The sequence below is a fragment of the Lytechinus variegatus genome, chromosome 13, assembly GCF_018143015.1.
Source record: "Lytechinus variegatus isolate NC3 chromosome 13, Lvar_3.0, whole genome shotgun sequence".
Classification (NCBI taxonomy): Eukaryota; Metazoa; Echinodermata; class Echinoidea; order Temnopleuroida; family Toxopneustidae; genus Lytechinus; species Lytechinus variegatus.
Window position 1 is genome coordinate 29,688,309 of NC_054752.1, and position 20,126 is coordinate 29,708,434.

At 38.1% G+C, this 20,126-nt stretch overlaps 1 protein-coding gene across 2 annotated transcripts; it reads left to right on the plus strand.

The window, feature by feature from the left end:
• The first annotated feature begins 774 nt into the window (after positions 1-774).
• LOC121426929 (low-density lipoprotein receptor-related protein 1B-like) lies at positions 775-19,903 on the plus strand. Of its 2 annotated transcripts, XM_041623340.1 has the most exons (6): positions 775-1,006; positions 3,699-3,938; positions 7,530-7,692; positions 9,538-9,659; positions 14,808-15,092; positions 17,039-19,903. In XM_041623340.1, the coding sequence occupies exons 1-6, from the start codon at positions 943-945 to the stop codon at positions 17,551-17,553; spliced, it is 1,389 nt and encodes a 462-aa protein (XP_041479274.1). In that variant the 5' UTR covers positions 775-942; the 3' UTR covers positions 17,554-19,903. The 2 variants fall into 2 exon arrangements, with proteins under 2 accessions (XP_041479274.1, XP_041479275.1); XM_041623341.1 differs by lacking the exon at positions 3,699-3,938.
• Positions 19,904-20,126: the final 223 nt, after the last annotated feature.

The following is a 20,126-nucleotide window of genomic DNA, read 5'->3' on the forward strand; positions in this document are numbered from 1 at the left end:
ATTGTAATAACAGAGCAATCTCGTGAAAAATATATGGAAGTGTGAAAAAAGTTCAGAATCAGTTCAATAGCAGTCGACATATAGGAGTCCACCAGGGTACATTCAAATAATGCATTTCCCATGTGTATGATTCAGTTGGAAGTGTTTGATTGATGCATGTATTTCCTCTTCATTTGTTTACATTCAGTTTGATATGTTTATAGTTTATTAAAGTCGTCTTCGCAGGTAATCAAATATTGTATAATAAATAAAAAAAATATTATAATAATAATTGTCATTTTCTTTAGAAAATTAAAGAGGCCTACCTTCAGTAGGCCTATGCAAATTATTTCACATCCGATCCCTTAAAAGAAAACAAATTTAGGCCATCATGGGCCATTAAAAAAGGAGAAATTTATGCATTTTATAAATAACTGACTGACTTCGGTCATGAGAGAATCAATGTTGGTAATTCAGGTCATAATGTGATGACATGAGAAAAAGGCCGTTTTTCACTAAAGGCATCCTGGGATCCACGGGATAGCAGGAGTAAAACAAGCAGATTTACCTCCAATTCTGATAAAAACATCTTTCTCGTCCGATGAGAAATTCGGAGCAACTTAGTAAATTTTCTTTCATTTAAACTTGTATGTTTACAACAGACATGTACATGTATATATCTTGTGATTCTGTTATCTTCGTTACTAGCCATTGATGGTAATGACGACAACGGTGATGATAATAGGCCTAACGATGAAAGTTAAAACCTATTTCATTTTTGTCCTCCAGGAAACGTCTTAACACCGGAATTCAGATGCCCCCAGAAATCGGCATGTAAACTGTTTCTATCAGTTATTTCATGCAAGTAGCAGTAACGGTACGGTACCGTCAAATTGCGAATCGAACCGTGTAACCTTAGAATAGGTGTCTAATGAATGAACCTCTATACCAAAATAACCAGTGATGAATCTCGTAGCAGAAGGATTACAGTTCATCTTCCTGATCATCTTTTCTCCTGCTCTTGGAGGTGAGGTTTTACCTTTCTACAGTTATGTTTTACACTAATTGGTTGTGCGTGTTCTTTGAAGGTGCTGAATAATATTATGTTTGATGGCTTGTTACGATCGTCTGCGTTCGCGGAGCCCGGGGGGCCTACTTACTTAGACGAGTGGATACCATCATGACCATGCGCGACCAAAAAAAAACGTAAAAAGGATGTCTTTTTAAGATAGGGCACGTTACGTACGTAACGTAATAAGGGTGTCAAAGCACAATGAAAACGGTATCTTTTTTCGCTAGGAAAGCTACGTGTTTAGGGTCAAATTTGCGAATGTATAAAAAAATGAAGACTGACATATTTTATAAAGGATGTACTTTTTGCCCTAAGAGTCGACACTTTAGAGTACAATTTGCGCGAGGTGTGGGAGGTGGGGGTGTACTAATCCCATTGTAGGTAAAGGTAAAACCGACGACCGACGTCCGTGACATAACAATTGAAATTTCGCTGTACTTAATTGTTTAGGGGGGCAATTCAGGGAATACTTGCCGATAGTATCCTTTTGTTTCCAATGGAAGGGGGGGGGGTGCCCTCGAACCCTTTTTTTTATTGTAAATTTCATTCAGTTTATTCAATGTTGAGTAATAAATTGTCTACATTACTATTGTATGATTTTGTGAATTTATATTGGTTATAAGTGGTTAATTTTTGTTACTGAATTTATCCACTGTATATGATTATGTTAATACCATGAGCATTTTTACGATGAATTGTATTGAACTGAATGATCAATAAATATTACTACAAAACAAAAAATACTTGTTAAGGGTATGGTTTCACACGTCAATACTTGTTAAGGGTTGCATTTTCAGAATATGGAAATTACGGGTTTAGGGTGCTGTTCGATACCCCATGGTCGCGCATGGTATCCACTCGTCAATGGAAGTGGCCCCCGGGGTCGCGGAGCGGGGCCGGCCGGTTTTCTCGAAAAGGTGGGTGAGGGAGGGAACTCAAATAATGCACAATTTTGGGACAACAGGGGGAGCTTTTCACGAAAGGCTGTGTTTAATAGTTTTCCGAACCAGTCGTTTCTATGATTATTCATCAAATAATAACAACAATATAATATTAATGTACTATTGGTAGAGGTGCACAGATGGGGGGGGGGGCTTCCCCAACCCCCCCCCCAAAAAAAAAATACTAATGATAATAAATAAAATAAATAAATGAATAAAAAAATTACGACTAAAAAGGAAAGAATGGAAAATAAGAGAGAGAAAGGTGAATGTGAAATCATTTTCTGCATGTTTTTATGTCAAAATCTGATACAAAATTTGATTATTTTTTAAAATGAAAACGGCGATTTTTTTTGCTCGCTTACACCTTTCAGCACATTTTGCCCGATACCACATATCTGGCCCCCTCAAGATTTTGGGCTCATTACGCCACTGATAATTAGAAGAAAAAGAAGAGTTCTTGCAGTTTTAATGCAGTAATTCTAGTAATTCCAGATCCCAACAATTCCACAAACCCATATAAAACAATGGAATTTTAGGAGAAATAGCGTATTCTATTCTGAATAAATTAGCATTTGCAAATAAGTGGCCTAATGAGCCAAAGCAAAGATAATGAAGATACTAGATATAGCGTATCGGGAAAATAAAAAAAATAAATGAATAAAAATCTTTAAAACATCTAATTGTGTATGGCATAAACATTAAGAAAAATATATTTCTCCCTTCTCTCTTTCCCTTTATTTTCTTTTCTTGGTCGTGATTTTTTTTTTGGTTGGGGAACTTGGGGAAGTGCCACAAGTGCCCTCCCCATCTGTGTACCTTATTTATTTATTTGATGAATAATGTTATAGAAACGACTGGTTCAGAAAACTATTAAACATAGCCTTTCGTGAAAAACTCCCCAAGTTGTCTCGAAAAGGTGCGTTAGTTGGACTCCCCTCCCTCACCCACCCTTTCGAGAAAAGCTCCCCCGGTTTTCTCGAAAGGGTGCGGCCACCCTCGCTCCATCCCCGCTCCGCGAACGCAGATGATCGTAACGAGCCATTTGTGGCGCCGTCACATTTCCCCGTCGGCGACCGTAAGGCGAGTCGAAAACAGCCGTTTTAATATTTTGGGGTACCAAATACAGGTGGTTTGAATATAGTAAAAAGGAATAAAACGACTGTTGTCGACTCGCTGTACGGCCGCCATAGGAGAAATATGACTGTGTCATTACCTGGCGCGGATCCAAGGGGCTGACTTTCTTTCTTGCTTCTATTTTTTTTCCAAGTGGCCCCTCTCTCTTCTGGTGGGTGTTTCATAAGGCTGTATGTAAAGTTACGCATGACTTTACGCACGAATGGAACATGTTATTAGAAATCAATTATAAATTAGGGATATCACATAGCACAAGAAAGGATCACGAGTCGTGCGTAAAGTCACCCGCCTTGGCCCCGTAACACAAAGATTAGCGATTAATCGCTATGTGAAACTGCCAATCAAGAACATCGTTGCGTGCGCATTTTGCTGATCAGACTAACGAGGAACCAATCAAAATTGTTCTTTTATATTAGCAATTAATTACTAACCTTTTTGATACGAGGCCCATGTCAATCCTGTATGAATCCATAGAGCCCCTCGCCGCCAAGAGAGGGAGAAAGAAAGAAAAACTTTGACAATATTTATATTTCATTAGAATTTACATGTTTTCCTTTCGCCCGTTTAAGAATTACTATTGATGACCGCAAAGCCGAGCAATGGCATTTACCAGGCGGAACCGAGTGCAACCGGATACCACGATGCAACGTTTACCCTAACGCCGATACCCTTTACCTCTTATCCGTTTGCCATGGCATTTGATTATCGATTCGGATTCTTATACTGGACTGATCGAATAGCATTGGAAGTTAGCCGGTCCAAGTTGGATGGGTCAGAACACAGCGTACTAATTAATGAAGGTTCGAGTGGTAAGTTTATCGCATCAATGAATGATTTTTTTTTACTATCTCAAATCCTATTTTTATTTCTTTAATGGGCTTTGAAAATAAATGTATAAAAAAGGCGTTTTCCAAACTTTGTGTATTATCATTATTATTATTATTATCATTTATTGCTTTTATTAGTATTACAATCATTATTGTTATTTTTAGTGTAGCAGTAGCAGCAGTAGTAGCATATCAGCAGCAGCAGTAGTAGTAGTAGTAGTAGTATATACACTCTAAAAATGAAGTGCTAATTCAGCTCTTAAAGAGCGTGTATAGTGACTGCACTTCGGAGTGCTGATTTGTCTAGTTCAAATTTGAATGAGAAAAATCAGCACTCCGAAGTGCAGTCACTATACACGCTCTTTAAGAGCTGAATTAGCACTTCGTTTTTTAGAGTGTAGTAGTAGTTGTAGTAGTAGTAGTAGCATATGATTCACGCTGAGAGTCCGTTTGAGGAGCAATTATATCGCGGGAAAAACAATAGAATAATCCCCCGAGAACAATGAAGAGGGACATGCCAAACAATAGGTGAGGAGTACACTGATGAAGATCAATAAGAAGACGGTCTTTTCGCATGTTTTCTTTGTTTGCGATGAGATCAACTAACCAAGGAAGAAAAAAATATATTTGCATAGTGATCACCCTGAGAAGTATCCGAAAAAAAAATATGTTTAGCAACAATTTACTGAATTCGTGTTTAAGGTTGCTATGCATGAAGAGTTAACATGACCGGGCATTATTAGTGATTATTTTACTCGGTCTCTAACAAGGATTGCATTTTGTCAGAAATTACAAGTTTGCAAAACTGGAAAGTCCCCTTGGGTGCAGGGGGGATGATGTCATATACCCTACTTTGAGGAGTGATACATAGAATGCATGAAGCTATTCAGGTCATCTTCTCATCTTGTATATTTGCTGGTTTCTCTGCACAATAGCGAGTAAAATCAATACTGAATTGCTTTCAAGATAGTGATCATGGATTGTGTCTATGGATATTGATCATTCTGAACGATAAAGTACACACTATAACACATCTTTTGGTTTAACGGTGAAAGCTACTCTCTTGCCATTACATTTTCGCAAAAAGAAGGGCAGGAAAAACTTCCATGATGCGATGGTTTCACCCCAATTCAGGGGCGGACTCATATCTCCCAAAAGGTAGGGGGGACAAGAGGCTGAAAAATTTGACAAGCAAAAAAAAAGAAGGTTATCACCACAAATTTAAGGTAATTTCGACGAAAAAAACTTTAACAAGCAAAAAAAAAAAGGTTATCATCCCAAAAGTAAGGTCATATCTCGTCCTAGAATCCATGTTTTATTTCGATTTTGAATGATGTATTTCTTACCATCATGAAAGACCACAAATAGTAGGGGGACATTTGATATTGTGTCACCCCTACTATTTTGAGAATGGGGGACACGTCCCCCTGACCCCCCCCCCGGGATTTCCGCCCATGCCCCAATTTATATATAGCAAGAGAAATAAACGCACACATCCATTTATATTTATTGACTGATATTCGTTTAAACATGATTTTAAAAATTCCTATTACACGTAGTTACATGGCTGGTTTCCATTAGGGTATTTAAACCCTTGATTGTAGAAAGCCAAAAGGTGTATGAAAAAATAACCATTTGGTGAGTTGTAAAGCTCGATGATAAAGAGTAAAACATTGAATAGATTTGATTCGAAATGGAATGATAGTAAAAGATTCATGCATTTTAGTGAGATGTAAATTCGATAAAGAGTCAAAATGTGAAAAGATTCGATTCCAGATGAAAAAAATGGTAGTAATAGATTTTTATTGAGATGTAGATTCAAAATATATTAATCATTTAAAACACGTTCTAAAAAATATTTTGACATCAGAAAAAGAAAGAGTAAAAAATACTTTTAAAGTATTATAATGACACATTGTTTCTAAACATTTACCTTAAGTTTGTTATCAATTAATTTGAGTTTCTCCGTTTGTTTCTATAGGATAACTTGTGAGTTCACTCGATTTGTATTACGTATTCATGGTATTGGCTGGTCTTTTACCTAGGAGCCTGTATAACTTGCTGAATGTCTTACCTGCATGGTTTTGTGCGAAATGATTTAAAAGGCTTAACCAAGGTTTATTCTTAAAGGTCAAGTCCACCCCAGAAAATTGTTGATTTAATCGATAGAAAAAAAATCACACAAACATAACGCTGCAAATTTCATCGAAATCAGATGCAAAATAAAAAAGTTGACATTTTTAAGTTTCGCTTATTTTTCACAAAACACTTAATGCACAACTCAGCGATATGCAAATGAGAGAGTCGATGATGTCCACCACTCACTATTTCTTTTGTTTTTTATTGTTTGAATAATACAATATTTCAATTTTTACAGAATTGACATTAAGGACCAACTTGACTACACCATAAACTGTTAAAATAATGGTAATTCCACATGTTCAGGGAGAAATAAAACTTTATTTCACTTGACAAGGAGGAGAAAATTAGAATATTTCATATAATAAAATACAAAAGAAATAGTGAGTGGGTGACGTCATCAGTCTGCCAATTTGCATACCGACCAGGATGTGCATATAACTGTTTTGTGAAATTAAGCGAAACTTTAAAATGTCATAACTTTCTTATTTTACATCCGATTTTGATGAAATTTTCAGTGTTTTGCGCGTTGGATTTTTCTCCTTTTTTCAAATCAACTTTTTGTTGGGGTGGACTTGTCCTTTAAGCTATACAGTATGTACATCGGAGCATGTTTCTTGCCATTAACACATTCATGGTGTTCATATTAATTATATGTATATATATATTTTTTTGCTATTTGATGATGAAAAAATAATGCATAATTTTCTTTTGAACATAGCGATGCACATTTACAACAAAGAAACAGAATTTCATCTTAAATATTGATTTTCCTGGCACGCGCCGACATGCAGCCGGTTATGCATTGCAACATTGTGCAATACACATCGGATCCGTTTCAAACCAAAAATAAATATGACGTCATCCAATGACTTTTACTGTCCACTGACATGACTGACGGGTTCGGGAGAGAACTCAAAAATGGAAAGAGATATAGAATGCACATGAAAACATGGTGGGGGGGGGTGTTTGTTGGAAGGGGAACTTTCTAATAGCGTCATATTTTCCCAGGGTAGCCACTTAAGTTCTGAGAACTGTTCTACCAGCTAGCTGGTCCTGTTTACTTACTTAGTATACTTACTTAGTATACATCATCATCACCATTGTTACACTCTAAAAAAGGATTGGTCAAATGACCAATCTGTTGGTTAATATGTGTTCGACCGATAAAATTGGTCAAAAGCAACCAAATTATTGGTTCAAATCGACCAAAATTTTGGTTGATATTGACGAATTTTATCGGTCGGACACATATTAACCAACAGATTGGTCATTTTGACCAATCCTTTTTAAGAGTGTATTATAACTTTATTTCAGCTGACATACAGAATATTAAGTAGTAAGTTTACAGTGTATTACATTTATCATTCTCACTATCATTATATCATTATTATTATCATCATCATCACCATTATCCTTATAACTTAATTTCAGCTCCACGAGGGATCGCTGTCGATACCGTAAACAACCGAGTCTTGTGGTGTGATAGAGGGAAACAGGAGATAGAATTCGTCGACTTCGATGGTACAAGCCGAGGGGTGTTGGTTGGCACCGGTCTCGAGATACCAAATGATGTCGTTGTGTCCAACAAAAATGGGTAATTAAATCAAGTGCATCCATTCTCCTTTCTGATTCATATATTATTAATATTTGAGTATATGAATACAAAAAAGTCCAAGTCCATACGAGGTCATTTCGAGAACCCCCCATGGATATACTGTATATTTTTTTTTAATTTGGGCAATTAAAGTATATTTGGCCAAAGGACATCAGAGATCATCATAAAACAAATTTAAGTGTCCATTTTTATGAACACTAATATTCATGTTACTTGTGGGCGGGGCCTTTTGTCTGTTGGACTTGGGTCGTTTTTACATGCATACATATGGTAGACTTATACTTAAAACGGATTGGTCAAAATGACCAATCTGTTGGTTAATGTGTGTCCGACCGATAAAATTGGTCAATATCAACCAAAATTCTGGTCGATTTGAACTAATAATTTGGTTGCTTTTGACCAATTTTTTTCGGTCGGACACATATTAACCAACAGATTGGTCATTTTGACCAATCCTTTTTTTTTTAGAGAGAGAGGGCGATATCATATTAATGTGAGAAAAGCCCAAGTCCTGGACTTGGGCTTTTCTTACGCTCATGACAGATTTTCCCCCTTTATTGAAGGCATTTCTGAGATTACACAAGATGAGTCATTATATGAGGAACAATTTCCCATGTTTAACTCAAGTTCACCCAAAATTGACATGGGCCATTTTTTACATTCAGATACTCATTTCTCACGGCCGCTTTCTTACCAATCTGGGCTCCGTAACACAAATGTTTACGATGAATTGCAAATAATGAAAGAAGAGCACTTATTGGTCCCTGGTCAGTATTTTAAACCATATGCGCGCGTAACACTGGAATTGATTGGTCAGTTCATTTAGCGATTGGTCGCTAATTTTTGTGTTACGGAGTCCTGATCTCATCTCGTGGTGGCGTAATCAATTAATCCAAAGCAATGTCCTTTGAAAAACGGGGTCCTACGTACAAACATCACTTTTACCGCAAAAGAATGACAGTTTCTTTAATTTCGCATCTTGCATTAACATTATCTACATAAATCAGATGATTAAGACCATGTAAGAACAACGCTTTCCATATCATGACGCCATTCATGTCATTTTAAATTTAGATTCCACCGTTTATTGAGATACTGCAAGAATTAAACATGTACTTAGGTCAATCTTTTCCAGGGGTGGTGCCAAGATGGGGCAACCATGGGCCCAATGATGACGTCATAAGGGTCAATCTGCTTTGATTGAGGATTACTCAGGGTAATGGCCACTGGTTCTCTTCTCGCATAGTTTGTACATGTATTCAAAATATCAGAAACGATAACCAGAGCTATGTCGATTAAGGTCGACTGATGCCGAAGATTGCCGAATGAAGCCGATTTCTTTGCCGAGCTATACCGAGCGGGTCGAAATGGTCGAATGGCATAATTGCTCCGTTCTAAATTCCACACACCAACCCACAACCCCACAGAACTTCAACCCTGTGCTTACCACAATAGCCTGCCCTAACCGTTACCCTAAACCTATACACAAAACCCTACAGAAACCCTAACCCTATGCCCGGAGCAATTGTCGTGTCACCGTTCAAACCAATCGATCGGGCTTGATCACGCAGATCAGGTGGGTGTTTCATAAAGCTGTTCGTAAGATACGAATGACTTTAAGCACGACTGGTGATCCTTTCTTGTGCTATGTGATATCCCTATGTGATTGAATTATGACCCATTCCAAGGACAGGGTCCAGTCGCGCGTAAAGTCGTTCGTAACTTTACGAACAGCTCTATGAAACACCCACCTGGTCGGAAAATGGAACCAATTGCACTAAAATGTATTGATATCCATTCTTTGGCTTTCCTTCATGCATATAGCGTTGTCATTTGGTGTGATACCGGCATGAAAACGATTGAACGGTCATATTTAAACGGGACAGGACGTGTCGTCATCGTGAGTGGTATCGCCAACATGATCAGTTTAGCGCTCGACTACAAGGGTAAACATTCATTTGTTTTAACCATGGACCTACAACAGGTCGATGTTTTAACTCCCGACCCCCTCCCCCCACTCAGTGTTATTTAGGGTACGCCTATGCTCGTTCACTCCCTTTGAAAGCATACCCTATCGAAGGTCTGCCAAAATTTCTGAATCCCCCTTTCGAGGGCTTTTTCTGCATTGGAGACCCCCCTAAATCCGGATCACTGCTCAATGTACCCCCCCCCCCATCCCAAGTGAGCTCTCATTCCAACAAAAGGTCCGTACTTTACTTTTCAAAATGAAATAATCCTGAATGAGCTTTCAAAATTTTCAGGAATTTCAGGAATTTGATCCTGGGATTTGATCAATTTTCTATGTTATTTAAGGTATTTTAGGCCCCTTTTAAAATTTCTCAGGAGTCCAAAGAGAGAGATAAAAACACCCCCTTTTAGGAAATCTCCGGGTGAAAATACAAATGCACCACTTTTTACCTTTACCGGACATTTTGGGAAGACGCATTCGGTCCTTCTGACCCCGGAGTGGGGGGGGGGGGGGGGGGTTTTAACTATAGCACGGTGAGTTGAAATCTTTATGATGAGCAATGAGTGATCGTTTCCATTAATGTGTAGTCTTGTCTGCAGACCCAACCACACCCACTATACGGCCATGACGTTTGCTGATGAAAATGCGTCCGAACAAAACATTGATCAAGTTTGATCAGCATAACACTATTTTAATGTAAGTTTGAGCCTAATTTTTCGTCGGATACGTATTCAGCGACCCATAACCAATTTTGACAAATTCTATTTAAGAACCTATTCCTTTTAAAAGCATGGGTTGGAAGCAAATTATTCAAACCGAATAGTAGTTAATGTCGTATTTTGCTTAACCCGGTTCAGATGATAACCGAAATCAAACTTAACAAAGATTTAACAATATACATTTATTTTACTATGGATAAATACAGTCCTTCAGACAAAGCTCTAGTCAAAATACCGTCATATTTCGATATTCAAATGCGAATGCAATTAGTAATTTTGCCATTTCAGATTTACAGGGATCTCTCCAAAAGCAGTTTTTATGCACGAAAGAGACCACCCTGCCTAAAGAAAACGGAAATAAATAAGTGTAACTTTAGAATATCGCATTGAAATTCTCTGTTACATTGAGGAAAGTAACGCATCACCGCATTGGTCAGAACATGGGACACGTGATCGTCTGGCAAGTTGCCATGATATGAAAAGTTTTGAGTGGCTGAGAAGCATATGTATCTGACTATAGTAAATATTAAACATGTTAAATAGAAAATTTGTCAGTAGTTTCATCATCGAAACGACCCCTGTTTAATAGTAAAATGGGGGGGGGGGTCGGGTGTCCGAACACTTTATATTTTTGAAGCCTTCCTTTTTTTTCTTTGGATTACACTAAAAATATAGATTCAATAGTTGTAATCATCTTCTATTTTGTTGTCTATAATGTTCCCTGACAATTTGTACTAAAATTTGATGAAACTTCGCTTGTAAATTATCCCAAATGACTTTCTAAAATTGATCGTCCGGACACATAACCTATCCGGGCACACAACAACTGGGTATACGGGAGCCAGGGGCATCTGCCTAGAGGAGAAGGTTACCAATCTTCACCTTCATAGCAATATAGTATGCATGCCCCTAAGTATAAGGAAATGCGCGTCTGGCTTGTCGTAAGCGGAGGGTGTGGTCAGGAGGGGCTTGAATAGGACCCCCAAAATGAGGCTAGCCTAGCTCAAAAAGAAACCTCATGAAATCGATGGGGGAATTTTCAATATAATAATCCATATGTTTAATCTCGCACTTCAGAACCGTGATATTATGTTTGTGCTGAAAACCTGATGCATAGAAACGACTGCATACAGACGCAGAAAAGGGCTAATGGTTGGGTGGGGTTGGGATGGGGTAGTGAAGGGGATGGTTGAGGGGGGAAGGGGTGGGAGAGGAAGAACACAAGGGATTTTTTTTATCTAGCTTGGGGAGGGAGGGACCGGGGTCCTTAAGAATGACAAAAGCAAAACCAAAAAACAGAGAAAGGGCTGAAAGATCGTCACCATTAGGAAACTAAACCCCTAAAAAATGCATGCATAGCCCTAAGCGTAGTTTTAGACTAGAATTAATTTGAGGGGAGGTGGCCTTCTTCCGGGGGCTTGATAATTTTCTACGTTGGTCATTTCAATACAGTTGAAATGACCTATATCTTGGGCAGCAGGGGGTACTGTACTGATCATGCAGATAGGAATGGATATTATCATCTCGTCTCCCCCGTCCCCTGATATAAAAAAACCTATTTGCTTTTTGCTTCAATATTATGCAAGTGATCGTATCGACCGATCGATCTAGCGATGTGCATACTACTTGGAAATGAGAAAACTAATTGGTGTCCCGAGCCAAACATAGGCAGGCAAGAGCAACCTGCAGGATGCTCTCTTATCAAGAAGTTAGGAAGCCCATGAGCAGAACGATCAACTGTTGTATTCACTAGTAAAAGAACGAGATTCTCGCACTTGTGTGCACCAACCCAATCTTGGTGCTCTCTCCTATTCCTGGCCTGGAATAAACATTTCGAGGATCTGACTATGGATATGCGGAAGCTCTGAGTCCGGCTCATCCTGAGAACCTGCCCTCACATGAGCAATACCATCCTCACGGGCTTGATCATCTGATCTCTTTACCTTGGAGCTGTCTTCAGTCATTTTTACTTTAAAGCCTGGAAAAGCTAGTGGTCCAGATAATGTATCTATACTAGCACTAGAAAGCACTATAGACCTGGTCATTGAATTGTACAAGTCAACCAACCAACCTCTTTACATACCTCTGCTGGATGCCCAGAAAGCATTCGGCAGGGTTTGGCAAGATGGTCTCCTGTCCAAGATGGCAGCGACTCGTCCATCCCAGTGCTGTCACAGACCATTACCAATTTCTACACCAGCTGCTCAAGTAAGGTGCTCTGGGAGCATGAAGTATGTCCCTCCTTCCCCAATTCTTCAAGGAGTTAGGCAAAGAGGAGTACCTTCCATCATGATGTATACACTGAACATCAATAACTAAGGGGTCATTATAGTGGCTGTAAGATCAGTAACATGCATGTTACCAACCTAATCTATGTCCTAACCTTTGTCGATCAGTCACATTCCTTTGGAACAAGCCCATGGAACTTCAGCAGATATTGTAAACATTTGAATATACACAGGAATGACGTACGAGATCAACCCCACAAAGAGTGCCATCATTGTGCTTAATCAACATCTTCAAAGCAATGGTAAATAATGGCAGATCAACGGTGAACCAATTGCACATGTTTCCTCTCATAAGAACCTTGGCATTGTCAGGACTTAAAATCTCCAGTACGTCTATGCTGCTGATGCCATCAACAAGGGATACGGGGCATTCTATGCCATCGTTGGAACCTCTCCGCTAGGAGCAAGGGTACATGTTTATACCTCATGTCGCCTCAAAAACCTTTGTGTTCCAAGGATGATTTTTGTTGTTCCAGAATATCTTTCTCCAAAGCAATGTTGAAATGCTTGGATAAAGCTCATATCCACATATTTAAGCAGATTCAGGATCACTAATAGCATCTGCCGATGAAGCGGGGTATCTTCTAACAGACATCTTTCAAGTAAACCCCATGATCACACAGGGAAAGATTCAACTCTTGGGACAGATCTGAAGCACGGACTTGAACAGGATCGAGCGGAAGGATGCTTCTACATGGCATCTGTGCCAATACATACTCCACATAACAGTGGTGTGTTGCTCTTCAGGAACTCAACCTTCCCCACAGGAAACCCCCAAGCTACCACCTTTGGAAGTAAATGGTTCTGTCGGCAGTGAGGCAGACATCTGATAGCAGACAGCAGGATGCAATTGCCAATATGACTTCTTTGTCCTTATGGACTCGATTTCCTAAGTCCAAGGCCAATGATTCGTACCCTAGATACATTGCAAGTTCAAGTCTGCAAATACCATCACTATCCGTGCCCAGATTTCTTGCCAAGTCCATCTGACCAAATTACTGGTTTCGTTTATGCATGTCCACCCCTGAAGATGTGGAACACCTGGTTGCTACCTACCTAGCCCTGGCACCAATCCGTCAAGAACTCGATCATTAAAGTATTGGTTGAAAATAAGTCTTTACTTCTTACGCATTGAGTCTGACATCTTCTCGCCAAAACCTATTTAGTACTTGTCACCTTCACTGCAATTTATGGGGCCTTCCCGACGGTGCCGATGATGTCCGAGCTTAGCGGAAGAAAAATACAACAGAGAGAGAGATTGAGAGGAGAGAGTATTTCATTCAAAAATTGGAAAATGCTGTAGGTCTACATTAATTTGAAAGTTCATAAAGTCCTTCAAATGGTGGGTTTCACTTCGAAAATTTACTCCTCGGTCACCACTTTTCCAAATATTTATTAATGGAGGATGTCGTTGCCGTAAAAAAACAAATAAATGAAATACAATAGGGTCAAAAATTTAATCGCTCGCTTCGCTCAACCATAGCCCTTTCGAAAAACTTGACCAAATCCAAAGTCTGGCCCCTTCAAAATTTGGTTCACTGATTTATTTATTTTTTTGTGCTCGATCACTTTTTTTAAAAGTCTATTGATATTGAAAATAAAGGTTTTTTCAGGAGCAAGGGAGACGGGATGACATGATTAATTCTTTTGTTTCGTCTGGCGGCTTGGTCCCCACCACCAAAAATGTCTGGGACTATTTTTTTTTCAATGACGCCAAGCAAGACAATATCCCACCGATTTCATGAGGTTTCTTTTTCAGCTATAGGATAGCCTAATTTTGTGGGTCCTTTTCAAGCCTCTCCTGGCCACACCCATCACTTACGACAAGCCAGAAGCGCATTTCCTTACTGAGGGGCATCAGTGGCGGACCTTGACCCGGAGGAGACAAAGCATTGGATGGGCACAGCATTGTTCACAAACAATACAGTGCCCCTCCAATGCTTTGTATCCTCCGGATCACGGTCCACCACTGAAAAAATGTTGTAACTTTCTCAGCTAGGCAGAAGCTGCTGGCTCCCGTAATATAAGGGTATGTTTGATTTCATGAACGCAATCACTGGCTTGATGTATTCCGAAAAAAAATCTTTGTCGATTACAATTGTTCATTTTCACTCACAGAGGAGCGTGTTTACTGGGGCGACAGGGCTCTTCAGCGGATTGAATCGGTGTATCTTGATGGATCTGATCGCCGCATTCACGTGACCCATGTCAAAGATCTAAATTCATTTGATCCGTATGGAATAGCCCTACGAGGAGAACAGGATGCGATTCACTTCACGGATTTTTCAACGGGGTTACTATACCGGTTGAAACCGAGTGCTACAGAACCGATGGCTACACAAGTTAAGACATCCACGTCGTCCCCGCTACCAGATGCACCTAGAATGATCTTGTTTATTTCAGGTATAGAGGTAGAAACAAAATAATTATCCTAGGAAACGCTCGTTCCAGGTTGGTGTTTCACAAACCTGTTCGTAAGTTACGATTTACGAGCGACTTTCTTATGAGCAAAATCCAAACTAATGAAATTGGGTGCGCATAATATTACTTCAAGAAAGGATCACCTGCCGTTCGTATAAAGTCGCTCATAACCTACGGACAGCTCTTTGAGGTACCCACCAAGTTATTTCTAGCCAAAACACAATTCTACACACACCTTAAATCAACAAGAATACACAGCAAAAACTGTGGTGTTAACCGGTGTACATAGATCGAGGACCACACCAGTTATTTTACACCGGTGTTAAATTGGTGGTGTTAGTTTTACACCTATAGGTGTTATTACAACACGTACCCCTGAGCTTCCTCCAATTCAAATTGCAAATGTTCATATACATCCCTCTAAAACGGTTACTAACTTAGGTGTTTTGTTTGATAAAATCTTTTCATTGCGTCCCCATGTCAACAGCATCTGTCGTATAAAGCATCCTTCGCCCTAAGAAAAATTTGTAAAATTCGAAAATATCTCTCAAAGTCATCTACTAAAATCCTCATTCATGCATTTATTAGTTCACTTCTTGACAGTTGCAATAGCCTGCTCCATGAAATTCCAGAAAAGGATATTTCTAAGCTTCAGAGAATTTAAAACTCTGCAGCCCGTCTAGTTTCCCTCACTAAAAAACATGACCATGTAACCCCTACTCTTAAACAATTGCACTGGCTCCTCATTAAATTCTTTATACAATTCAAAATTCTACTCCTAACATTCAAATCTATTCATGGACATGCTCCAAAATATCTCTCCGAATTGGCCCAGGCATATACTCCCAGTAGGTCCCTTCGTTCTGCAAATCAAAATTTCTTAACATTCAAAAAAGCAAAAACTAAAATTTTTGGTGATAGGTCCTTTTCAAGCTCTGCCCCACGTCTTTGGAACCAAGGAGCTTCTAAGCTCCTTGTTGGAACACTCTTCAAACTTCCCTTCGTTGCATCTCAAATATCACTTCATTTCGATCAAATTTAAAAACGTACCTCATGAAGAAAGCATATTCAACATCGCTCCATTTACAGTGTCCTTGATTTTTTTTCTCTCTCTTAGTTTAATGATTTCTAATTTGTATATTTTGAATGTTTTACATTGTAAAGCGCTTTGATATAATTTCATGAAAAGCGCTATATAAGTTTAAGTTATTGTTATTATTACCTTTGGTTGTTACATTTACACTCTTTGGTGTTATGTTCAATCTTTAGGGTGTAATTTTAACACCTCAGGGTGTGGTCCTCTTTTAACACCAAATGGTGTCAGTTTTAACACCACAGTCTTTACAGTGTACAAAGGTAATCATTCCACCCAACCCATTTCCAAGATTTGTATTTTCACACAGCTGACTGGCAAAATGTGCATGCATATAATTCTCCCTCTAACAAAGTAATATTGAATGTAGGAAGGGTAATCACTGAACCTCCTTTGCCCGCGATATAAGTGGTGAAGAAAATGTCACGTATATTTTTTAACCCATTTACTGGCGGAAGAATTAGGACTGTTTTATTGTTGCAAAAGATGAATGAGATCGCATAACGAGATGGACATGTTGATTTCCTTCCAAAATGAAGTGGTGAACATACCAATTGAAGGTAAGATATAAAATGTGACATATTTCACGAGTCTATACTGAAACTATAAAAAATAACAATAGATATTATCTGTAGGCGGTTTCCAAATTAAAGCGATTGTATTTTTTCTTAATGGCATGATAAAAAACGTAAAAATTATTGAAAGAATATTTATATTCTACAGTTTCTTTTAAAGATACGTGTAAATTTGTTCATTTTGCCAAATTCCATCTTTCGCGTTTCGGGTAAGGCACGGATTTCTTTCATTTCTTTCTTTTATTTTCAATAAAACCCAGATTCCGCAACAACCACGTCCATAATCACTACATCATCAACCGTTGATCATTTGACCACGGCATCGCCAACGACGCTGACTGAAAACTCAATAACAACCACTCAGTCCACAACCACTGCAGAATCAATCACAGAGTTTTCATCATCATCATCAACAAAATCAACATCATCACCACCATCATCATCATCAACATCTCTCATGAACTCAATAACCACTACTCAATCGATAACCACTGATGAACCGATCACGGACCCATTGATAAAGATTAAGAACTCAAAGCGCTTCGCACTCGGTGTCAACGTCTGTGTGAGGAATCACGTGATTTCCACCGCGCGTGTGAAGACTTCGATTCAGTGCGCGATGATGTGCGCAGGCATCAACGACTGCATATCGTTCAACTTTCACCCCGATGGTGGCCTCTGCGAGTTGAATGATGAGATACAAGAGGATGTATTGGATGATATACCAATATCTGATTTGCCTGACAGCAGTTGTCGCTATTTTGAAATGAAATAGATTAATTGAACAATGAAATAGCCTAAATGAGGTAATAGTATATAAGGTAGTACAGACATTGTAATTTTTGTTCAACTTTTGATTTTTGTTTGGGAATTGTTCTTTCCTAATGTTCAAAAGGTAGAGTACACTAATATTAACAAAAATATATTCCAAAATTATCATCAATAATTTAACAAGTACATAGACCTATAAAGTAAGGTAAGGATAAGACTAAGACGGCAGCTTCACCCAGTTTCTAAATGTCCTGGGTAGACAAGCAGCACCATGATTGATGCTGCTGAGTAGGGCCATCCTCCCGTTTTTCATTTATCAATTCACATGTTTCATTTTATATGTATTGTTATTGGTTTTTTAACGGAAATAAATTCAATTCAATTCAATGTCTCCGTTACCCGGTATCCGCTGATAATTGCCTTTCCCGCCATTTGTGCAAATATTCTTGGTCATTCTTGATCCTAAAGTCCTCGGGACTTAATTACCATATCACCTAGGAAAATCACACTCATACTAGTAGCCAGACAAAATGTCATGCAAAACATTAATAAAAGATACAAAATTTATAGAGCGCAAGCGCAAACAAACAATACAAGGATGTACTTGATCAAGGTCAAACATCCAGTAGATGTACACAAAAAAGATTGATATAGATTTATGTAGATATTGGTGTACATGGATATCCATTGGTGTTGTATATACATGTATTATGATGTATATATTAATGTAGATAAATGTAAATACAATACTATCGATAAATATCATATATCTAATGCATAAAGCATAAACAACCAATAGTAGTATGTACTAGATGCAAAAATCTTGATATAGATAAAAGTGGATATTGTAGATGTTGATGTAGATAAATAAAAGGATGTACTGTCTGGATGAAGGTAAAACCGCCTTTTAAAATATTATGCAAGAATGTCCATATATAGATATTGATGTGCATGGATATTGGTGTTGATATACATGTAGATATTGATGTAGATATTAATGTAGATTAATGTGTATAAGCCAACACGCAATTTACGTTCACAAAGCGTGACTTTATGAGTCGTACCTCAAATATCAACAAAATCATATGGCGAACGTTCGTTTGCTCATGCAGCCCCTGTTTCATGGAACAAACTTCAAAATTTCCTCGAAACAATCAATTCAGTTAACAAAGTCAAAACAGGTCTTAAAACATACTTATTCAAATTGTACCTACCTCATCAAAAAGAACTCACCAACACTTCTCTTAATCCTCTCCTTAGTTTTCCCAAGCGCATAGAGAATATTTGTTTTATGTGCTATACATAATATAAACATTACTATTACTATTGATACAATACTATCAATAAATATCATACCTCAAAGGCATAAACTGTAAGCACAAACAAAAACAATACAAGGATGTACTGGATCAAGGTCAAACAGACTTTTAATATATGCAAAACTATTGATATAGATAGATGTAGATATTGATGTACATTGATGTTGATATATCATACCTCAAAGGCATATAAGTACAAACAAACAATTTCAAGAATGTGGTGGATCAATCAAGGTCACACAACCTATGAAAAAATATTGATAGATGTAGATATTGAAGTACATGTGGATATTAATGTTAATTGATGTATATATACGTAGATAAATTTAAATACAAAACTATCAATAAATATCATACCTCAAAGGCATAAACTGTAAGTACAAACAAAAACAATACAATGATGTACTGGATCTAGGTCAAACAGACTTTTAATATATGCAAAAATATTGATATAGATAGATGTAGATATTGATGTACATTGCTGTTCATATACAGATGTAAACACATCATACCTCAAAAGTCACGCAGCATATGAAAAAATATTGACGTTGATAGATGTGGATATTGAAGTACATGTGGATATTGATGTTAATTGATATATATGTAGATAAATGTAAATACAAACCCTTAATATCAAACCTCCAAGCACACATGTATACAAACAATACATGGATGTAGTTGTTCAAAGTAAAAATAACCTTCAGACGCAGAATATTGACGTAGATTATAGATAGATCATATTACATGTAAATGATTATTAGTGTCAGCAAGTTGGGACTACAAAATTCTAAAGTCCCGTGACTACGAGACTGACAGAGCGGTGTGGGATGTAATGAGTTTATGTATTTCTTTGCCATTAGTTGTTTTCCATTGTCGAGGACGAGTCTACTTTTTAATTGCGAGCTGTTTGTGTAAGCAAACTGGCATTCCTTTTCGTCAAGTCCTCTGATAATGCTACTTTATATCCTTTTCTTAATTTACGCCGATTCTTTCTTTCTTATGTAATTGGTTTAATGTCGAAAATCTGTTTATCTGACGGTCAATCGGATCGGGGTCGCCCTAGCCACTAACCCGTCTCTGTGGTCTAGTGGTTAAGGCACCGGCGTTCAAAGCTGGGGGCCCGGGTTCGATTCCCGGCAGGGACATTTTTCGGCATTACCAATTTTTCCAAAGGGTATATAGCTCTGGGCAACTTTGATTTAAGCTACGCCTACCATTGTTCTCTTCATCCATTTCTGTCACACTATATATATATATA